The sequence below is a fragment of the Procambarus clarkii genome, chromosome 31 (genome assembly GCF_040958095.1).
Source record: "Procambarus clarkii isolate CNS0578487 chromosome 31, FALCON_Pclarkii_2.0, whole genome shotgun sequence".
NCBI classification, from domain to species: Eukaryota; Metazoa; Arthropoda; class Malacostraca; order Decapoda; family Cambaridae; genus Procambarus; species Procambarus clarkii.
This window is the reverse complement of record NC_091180.1, coordinates 26685183-26694649: the sequence shown is the minus strand read 5'-3', so window position 1 is coordinate 26694649 and position 9467 is coordinate 26685183. Positions and strand designations below refer to the sequence as shown.

The following is a 9467-nucleotide window of genomic DNA, read 5'->3' as shown; positions in this document are numbered from 1 at the left end:
TTAGTGCTAAAAACATTAACCCGGAGCTGCCTTCAAATTGGCGATAAGTGAAGAAAGCAGTTCAAAGGTGTATTTTAGTGGTGTTGCTTCATTTCTCCTGATCAGGGTTTACTTTGGGTGCTGTACAGTTTTCCTTTCTTCAGTACCAACTTCTGCTAGTGACAGAGTAATTCTTCATGGGTACCAAGCACGGCTTTAATTCTCTACTACAGAAACTTGTGCTATGACTTTTACAAGGAAATGTATAATCAAACATCATCCTTCAACCCTTTGGTTTTGTATTATTGGGCACAGGAAATCTGTTAGACTTGCAAAGGTTCTTCTAGGCCAACAGCTGACCTTCCTTAGGATGAAATCCACAATAGTTGCTTAACATGTGTACATATTTACTGCTAGGCAAAGAAACATTAGGTGAAAGTAAATATGCCATTTCATCCTGAGCAAAAATTATACCTGGAACCTTTCAATTGTGAACAGATTGTGAAGCACATGTAAAATGAAAGTCTGTGTGGATTGATATTCATGGACTGATATGCCTACTTTGGGTGTTACATGCATGTCAATCACCTGCAAATGGAATGCACCAAGGCACTTACCATACTCAGTCTTGTTGAATACTTACTGGGATGCATATACAGACACTTCACCTACCATGAGTTTTTACATTAGTGCTCATCACTAGAGTATGCAAATTTTACATGTTGCATAACATTTCCCTCATGTACCAATTTAACCAGGCCTCTCACTTCGAATAAAAGGCCGTATTACCATCAGTAAAATCATCTTGTTATGCATAACAAATGACATTTTTTAATTAATAGAGCTTGAACATAAAATAATTCGTGGGAGGAAAGAAGAAGAGTTGATGTAGGGTGTATTTAAAAAATGGCTTGGCATCCATTGAGTTCCTGCTTCACCTCCCAGCTAAGCACAAGTTTCCCAAGTGGTCCAGTGAATTATCCACTTTGAATTCCACTTTTTAGGAATTAAAGGAAAAGATTTCAAAAGTTTTCTTAATGTGTGTATTTCAACATAATTTATATATCTGACAGTAACTGTAATATTAGAAACGGGGGAGAAAAAAAAAGTTATACAGTTCTGTGCTTTATTAAAACCAATGACAAACTAAAGTGATGTGGAAATGTGAAAGAATAGGTACATGATACATATGTATACTGTCATTTTTGACTGCCATATCAAATTTAAAGTTTAAAAATATATTTTAATGTAAATGATGTACTGTAATAAAAGGTTTAATGATGCAGTTAAAAATTAATGCAATGTTGAATAGATGACATTTATTATGGTATGATAGTAGTTCACCATATCATATAGGCAATTATAAATAAACTTCCCTCGTAATATTGCACATGATGTGGTACTCATATGATTTCAAAGAACCAGTAAATTTGTTGAGGATTTAGATTAGGTATTGCATAATATATGGATTAAGGTTCCTGTGAATTTATCTTGAAAAACTTACAACCCATAATGAAAACAGATTTAATATATTGCTGAAGCCTTTGTTTATAATCCCTGGTCATGAATCACAGTTCAAATTAGCAATTCTATATTGCTTTCCCTGAACTGAGACCGAGGAAAAACTGCATCAGCCGAGTCTAAGGTCTTTACTATATTTTTGAAAACTTACTTGTGCAACATTGACTGGCTTAATGTATATTGGAAAAATCCAAAATCCTACAGATAGTTACTGTATATAGGTTGGGGGTGGTAGTTCCCAATATTTTCTCAGGCAATGTTAACAGTTCCAGGCTTCCTAGCTGTTTTATTGACATTATGCCCTTGTCAGTTGGTCAGTGTTTAATCAACCATGTATAAGCTTGTGATGTGTAAGCACTGTAGGTTTGCAGGACAATATGAATTAGAATGTAGTGAGAAAAGTATAAAATGGCCCTGTGGCCATTTGGACACAGGGGGCCACAATTTGCCAGGTCACAATTGGCCATAATTGTTGCTAATTGTTGTGAACAGAATGGACCATATCACAGATGAGTCCATCACTCAAAGTAAGCACCATTGGGTCTTAACAGTAACTGGATGGATGACTTTCCAGACAGCATTTTCCTTGGCTAGAGACTTTGATAAAGCTTAGACTTTGTTCTTGAGAACAGTTTTCCAGCAAGGAAATATACCCCTCCCCGACATGTACATGCGTCTTTATTTTGGACGAGCACTCATTTTCCCCTGGCTATAAGTTTGTGGCCAATCCTTAAAAATTAATCAATCTGACCTGTAACAAATATATTTTATCACTTGCCACTGACAAAATGACTTGTGAACACTAAGTAAACCAAATACTGTATATTGGAGTATCAGGAAGGTAATGAAGCAAGTTAAATGGGATTTATGTGGTAAGGTGCCCAGACTCCAACCATTGTCTGCAATTACTGCTATTCCTGGAGCTCAGCTAACTTAGCTGGATATACTGGGCCTACTACAGAATCAAATTAAAGCCTAACTATTTGAGTTCAGTAGTACTATCTCACAATTGTATGGTGGCAGCTTTGAATGGGTCTGGAGAAGCCCCCCCTTCCCCCCAGTAGAAGCACGATGTTTATCTGTTGGTACTGCTAAACCTGAAGATTGTGCCTGGCTTTTGAGATCCATACTGACCTACTGGGAGGGGGACAAAAATATGGCGTGCTCTGAGGTGAAGGGAGCATGATCAGATCTACCCTAAATTGAGGAAACCAACCAGAAAGGTTAGGAAAAACATAAATTACTACTTTAAAGAAATGAAAATGAAGAACACAAAACAAAATAAATGTACCATAATTTGAATGCATTAAATACAGTATATTGAAATGCCATTTTCTAGTAGGCTCTCAATTGTTCCCTGTCCCTACCCTGTTTTTATGGTTCACCTCCCCCCCCCTCCCTTTTCTTTTTTTTTAGGGAAAAGGGGGGGGGACAGGTTTTTTAGTACCAGTGGCCTGTGAGCATGTGATGTGCTGGAGGTTGCCATCTGGTTGCAACTGGGTGAAGCAGGGTTAGTGTTGGTCACCCACGGTAAACTGTTGTTTGACATTTTCATTTGATGGGTTGTTTTGTCTCCTGCCATATTTGGTTAGCATCCTCAGTTCTGGGTAGATCTGATCCAAGCTTACTTGGATATATTTTAATTGTTCACAAGTAATCTGTTACATTACCTATGCCTTAGCAATATCAGATATCCAACATGCCTGAAAACTAGCTTGTAGATAATAGATAAATGAATGTCCCTGTATGGTTAATAGACAATTCTTGTAGAGGTTTACACAGCAGGTCTTCGATTTGGAGTTGTTTGTTTAATTTAGCTTCCATAGATACAAAATATCATTTTTATCACTTAATTTAACTAGTAAATAATAATTATAATTAATAACATTGTTATTCACAAGTACCCTACTAAAATCATCCCCTTAATATGTAATAAAAGTTTTAAACAGGCTTTTGTATGAAATATTACCAGTCTCTACCCAAGTTCTAAAATGGCACCAGGCTTAAGAGTTTTAACAGGGATCATTAAGCTGAACGATCTTGTCTTAGAATACAATATTCCACTTAATGTAAGCATGCTAGAGCAAAATGGACATAAAAATCAAATTCATCTTCAATAAGATGACAAATTGTTTACAATCTGATATAAAGTGCAAGCTACGGTGATCACAAATTGGGAATGTAGTCAGCTGGATCAAGCATGAGATGAAGTGGTTCTGACACAAGAAACTAGCAGCTTACTTGAATCATTGATTTATATATTCTTTATAAGCTATTTAAGATAATTATTACAAGAAAGCTTAAAAAAATGTTGAAACCTTGGGCATTAAAAACCCAGATTTGAATGTAATGAAATGCCAATATCTGGAGAAGCCCCAGTGGCTCCCTGAAGCAATCTTCCTGAGATTGCTTTATACTAAAAGGTCTCATTAGCTGCGGGAGTTCTGTTTGGTCTACCAGGGACCAGAGCCTGGGCCTTCAAAGAAACACAGGGAGCAGGGTCTTGTCGCCCCATTACAAAACCAATCCAGTCCCTGAATCGGGATGTGCCAATACGCGTCCCGGAGGTTCAGAGACACCATCCAAGCATCCAGCTCCAAAAGAAGCCGGACCTGGGACAGAGTGGTCACCCGAAAGGATGGGCAAAAGACCTCAGGGGTTCAGATGGAACAAGTCCAGAATGACCCTCAGCTCCACACAGTCTTGTTTCGGGACCAGAAACAGGCGGGAAACCTACCTGAGGGATGGAGTCGTTTCGACCATGCCCAAGTACACCCACTCCAAGATGACCTGACAGAGCGCAGGAGAAGAGGCCTGCCCTGTGAACCCCGAATCCCCTGAAGGAGAAGGAGCCACCGAACGCCGCCGCAGGTCTATTGAAACGACCCAAATTGCCCACAAATCGTGGGATCAGGTGTGAGCAAACAGAGTGAGCCTTCCCCCCATCACCCTATCAACAGGGCGACCCGCGAAAGGGCCGACACCCCTTACGAGAACCCTACCAACATGCAGAGTGATCACCACGCCAACCAGACACTGTCGGTTCCGAAGGAAGCGCCAACTCTGAAATTGGCACCACTGGCCCACCATGACCAGAGGAATCCCAAACCCTGGCATGACCCCTCCGGGAACGACCCCCATGGCTACCCCGAAGAACCGACAAATCTGACATAGGGCGATCTTGTTATCTTGAGGTTATCTCGAGATGATTTCGGGGCTTTTTTTTAGTGTCCCCGCGGCCCGGTCCTCGACCAGGCCTCCACCCCCAGGAAGCAGCCCGTGACAGCTGACTAACACCCAGGTACCTATTTTACTGCTAGGTAACAGGGGCATAGGGTGAAAGAAGCTCTGCCCATTGTTTCTCGCCGGCGCCTGGGATCGAACCCAGGACCACAGGATCACAAGTCCAGCGTGCTGTCCGCTCGGCCGACCGGCTCCCCGGTCTATAGGAAAATATAATAAGGAATGAATGTCATGGAGAGATATGGAGGACAAAATTTAAAAACTTCAAGATTGAGAAGAGAATACCAAGAAGGTTTATGCATATTAAACAAAATGGATAATAGGTTGGTGAAGTGTATTTAAATGATTTTGAGAGAAGAAGAAAAAGACAAAGCCCAGAAAAGTGGATGGACATGGTGATTATGAGAGAAAGCAGGGAGACAGTGTGAGGGACAACATATTGGTGAGTGGCTTGGAGCTAGAAGCTCCAAGCTGGCTGGAGTGGCTTGAAGCGGCAGCTAGAAGCTGCTGCCTGCAGATACTGCATAACCACAGAATTTGCAAACAGCAATGGACAAAAAGGTGACAAAAATCAAAGAACAGAGACACCGCCTCCTTCAAAATCGGCGCAAACAACTTCAACAAGGCAGCTGATGCCTGAGCCACTGAGGTAAGTGTCAGGTACCGGACACAGGCCAGGTACCCAGCACCTCCACATCCTCCTCAAGCCAATCCGAAGACAGCTCGAGCAGGGAAAAGAAATGCAAAAACCAAAGCCAAATGCCCCCGGGCATGCAAATCCTCAGCTACCAGGGGTGCCAAAAGGATGGGAATCTACATGTGAAGCTGCACCTGGCCGATATCCTTAGGAAGAATGGGGGCAAATAAGCATGCATTGAGGTGCTCCAACTCACCCCTCAGGTAAACCTTTACCCCCGTAGAAATTTCCCACCGTTCAAGCATGCAGGTCCGACAGAACGAGTACCACACCCCCAAAGAACAGAAAGGACAGTCTACTAAACAGGATGACTCCAGCACCATGTAATGCAGCCAATAAGGAAAAGTAGAACCGAACTCAAATGAGGAAGGGTCCATTATCGAGGCAAAATCCGGGTCACGCAGGAGGTAAGCCACAATGGCCTTAAGGGAGATGTGGGAGGCTGAAAACCTCTGGAAGGAAGGAATCGAAGAACCCAACGAAACCCGGAACTGAACCTCGGGGAGGAGCAGAACTCGTATCAAATTTGTACAGAGAGGAGGGTAAGAAAACCCCTTTTCCTGCAACAACAAGCCTCGTGCCGTGGGTACCAACACTCAATCGGGATCAAATGGGTCCCAAGTCAGCTCCTCCCCAGCCCCGGGATCCTCCACACCAGGATCCAGGGCAGAGCCGTCCTCCAAACCCTCCGCCCCTAAAGAAAAGGCAGAGTCAACCGGAAAAGCTGGGAAAAGGAGGGTCTGCTGGTCAGACCTCAAAGACCTGGCTGGAGAAACAGGCTTGAATGCCTCCATCATCGAATCGGATGGGGCAGCCCCCAAAACTGGCCGAGTCTCACCATCCTCTAAGCCCTGACCCCGACTCCAAAACCCTCAGTCGTTTGGGAGCCGGCAGCAGGGAAAAGGGAAGGAGGGGGGGGGGGGGGGTAGGACAACCACCAGGGAAAGGATGAGGTACCGTGGACGAAACTAAAGTAGAAGCGACTAATGCCCCCAAGTTCGGGTCCCTATAACCAAAGTAAGGCAGCCTCGGGGCATCCGGAAAGGCAACCAACCTAGCACATTGCAGCAACCAAAACCTTGCATGCAATGCCAAAGCTGCCTGCACCAGATTATCAGTATCAGTGGACTGGATGAAGTGGAGTACCAGCAAGGAACACCACTCGCAGGACTCTGGGTCAAAGGTGTCATCGACTGAACAGACAGCATGACAGGTAAACCCAGTGAATGTCACCCTGAGACAAGGGAACAAAGCAACTCTCAAACTCACACAAGGTGAGATGGGACCCAGAGGACGCATCCATCAGATCGATGAGCCCCAATAGGGTTTTCTAAGGCCCTTAGACTAACTGCTAAGGGAAGCCCAGGCAGGGTACTGCTAACCGATTGGCCCAAGTAACGAGATAACTATTAAAGCTGAACCCCTGTGATGTGTACAGTCATGGGGACCTTAGCAGGGGACCATCAGAAGAACAGAGGGTGGACAGTGACCAAGGGGCAGACCTCCACCAGGCAAGGAAACAAAAAGATAAGAAAAACACCACAAAAGCACAATGTCCCCAGGAGGAACAGAACCGGCCGCTGTGCATCAATGTCAGACAAGCTGCACAGTATCTTGCGCCCCTACCAGTGACGATACCACCTTCAACCCAAGGTCAAATAGCGGCTATGAAAACCCCAGTTGACCCCAAGGGCAGGCAATCACCAAGCAGTAATAGATCCCTACAGAGGTAGTTCCCCGAACGGCTTATGGAAGAGAATCCTAAACCACATGGGCAGTACTTACAGGGCACCTAGGAAAGGGAGCCCTAGGCACATGCAGCCCCAGTACCTCGTGAATTACTCCTGGCTCGCATACACCACAGCACAGCAGAACAACACCGCAAGGGCACAGCACTGCACCGAGTCTGGAGCCAGAGTCGAACAACCGCCACCAAGCACAACAGCCTCAGAACTGAGGTTGGATATCCAGTGCAGGGACCTGGAGCCCCCATCCCCCTCCTGGGGAGGAGAAAGCTGCGCAGGCAGGTGGTGCGGCGGGTGTGACGTCATGCTTGTTTGCTTGTTTTCCGTTTGTGGAGTTCTGTTTAGCATTTCAGGTTTTGGTAGCAATGTTTCACCAGTTGGGGTCTGTTTTGGGACACGTACCTTTCTGGGTGCCTAACCCGGTTGATGGCAGACATAGAATGCTTCCAACCACAGGGAGGTTTCTCTAAGCCAATGCTCCTCATGCCTTTCTGAAGGGGGCCAGGTTCTGACTCGTGGTCCCTGGTAAGTATTAGAACTCCATTCGAAGGACTGTTGCCATGGTCTAATACATGCATATCAGCCTGGTAAGCTCCGGGAGCTGGAGGGGCTCTCCACAGAAAACACATTTTCATACTGTCATACATTTTGCCATAAAATTTACCATCTAGATTCTGACCTGCTAAATAGAATAACTACCTGTATGTCCATTGGTGTCTACCACTGAGCCATTTCTCTCACTGTAATATACCAAATACATGCACACAAACAATACAGTGTTCTATATTTGTTCTATATCAATGCAGTGATATATTTTATTACATGTTTGTCCCAACTGATTTTTCCCATTGCATGCATGTTTTTGACAACACTGACAAGTGCATAGTGCAAAAAAATAAAAAGTTGTGAAAATGACTAATACACAGATTAGCAGACATCACATAATCAAGAAAAAATGACCATGTCCGGTGTCTGCCCGTGAAAACACTGAAAGCAACTGTAAACTAGTGTAATCATGTTCAAACCAACTGGATATCATTTTGATGAAAACTAGCAAATGAAGCCATTTCTCTCATAAATTTATAATAAAGTAAATGCAAACTATGTTAATGCAATTAACCAACAATAATAATCATGATACATTGAGTTTGTTCCATATCTCAAGTAAAATCATATAGAGAGATACTGTATACCAATTATATTAATCTAATGCTACACTGTTTTTCAAATACGTCTTTCACATTGAATGAACTTCATGTAGTATAGTCAGATAATATGTCTTGCATCTGATTATGAGTTTTGTGATGTTCAGCTTTACCTGTTGACCCACCCCATACCAGCCTCTTCCCAATCAGGTGTGTTGCTTTCTTTCCTAGGAACTGAGTCATCGTCTTCATTGCCTACCAGGCTGTTACGCCACTTGTTGTTCCCCATTCCAACCTGCAATTAATATATTGATGTTTGAGGCATAAGCTGTTCTTGTGCCTCAAATGAATTAAAAATAGAGCAAATATTTAGTTTCCATTAAGTATGAGATGGTAAGATCTTCAATCAGATATCTAGACTTGCTTAATATAGCAAGTTATACCTTGTTAGTGTCCGCAACAGCTAGCCATGGAAGGTGAGGTTCACGAGTTATACGAAAGATATGCATTATAACAGTGAAAATGGGGAAGAAAATGTTATGTTCAGACTTTTCCTAATATGAAACCCTGAACAGTTCACAGAAACTGAATGTGACAAGTCACTAAGTAACAAGTGCTTAACAAAAGTGATAGCCAAACCAGATGCAGTAATGTGCTAACTTTCCGAGTAAGGACCATTCAGTAGCTTCCCTAACCTTGCACATTTGACCTGTCAGAACAGCTACGTTAAACCTGACTCAGAGTGGGTCTGCCTTCTGGAAGACAAATATATTTGCAAATGGCTTTGTCCCAGCTATCAACTGGGTGGAGGGTTCAGTGGAAAGCATACCTCAATCCACTCTGAAACCTGGAGGCTCAAAACATGCCAAAAATTGATATGAAATAAAAAAACTGAACTACTACCAACTACTGTAGCTGCCACCAGGTGGCAGTGGCTCTATGCCTGACACTTATTGCAACTCGAATCCGTGTGGCATGTTGTTCTGTAGTGAGATGTTTTCAGTTTTAGAGCAAAGGGTCTTCCATGCTTTATGGTTCATTTCATCATGGCATAATACCCACTTGGTGTTCTTCTTTTTATCCAAATCTGCTTTGAATTTGTTTCAGGGCTTGCCTTACCTGGCATGAATAGAGAGG

General features: G+C 43.2%; 1 protein-coding gene across 6 annotated transcripts in view; it reads right to left on the bottom strand.

Moving 5' to 3' along the window:
* Nucleotides 1-1094: 1094 nt before the first annotated feature.
* LOC123758836 (dystrobrevin beta) overlaps nucleotides 1095-9467 on the bottom strand; it is an 84214-nt gene continuing 75841 nt past the window's right edge. For all 6 annotated transcript variants that reach the window (XM_045743571.2, XM_045743570.2, XM_069334588.1 and 3 more), the window contains one exon: nucleotides 1095-8625. In XM_045743571.2, coding sequence (XP_045599527.1) covers nucleotides 8500-8625 — 126 coding nt within the window. In that variant the 3' untranslated portion in view covers nucleotides 1095-8499. The remainder of the gene's footprint in view (nucleotides 8626-9467) is intronic.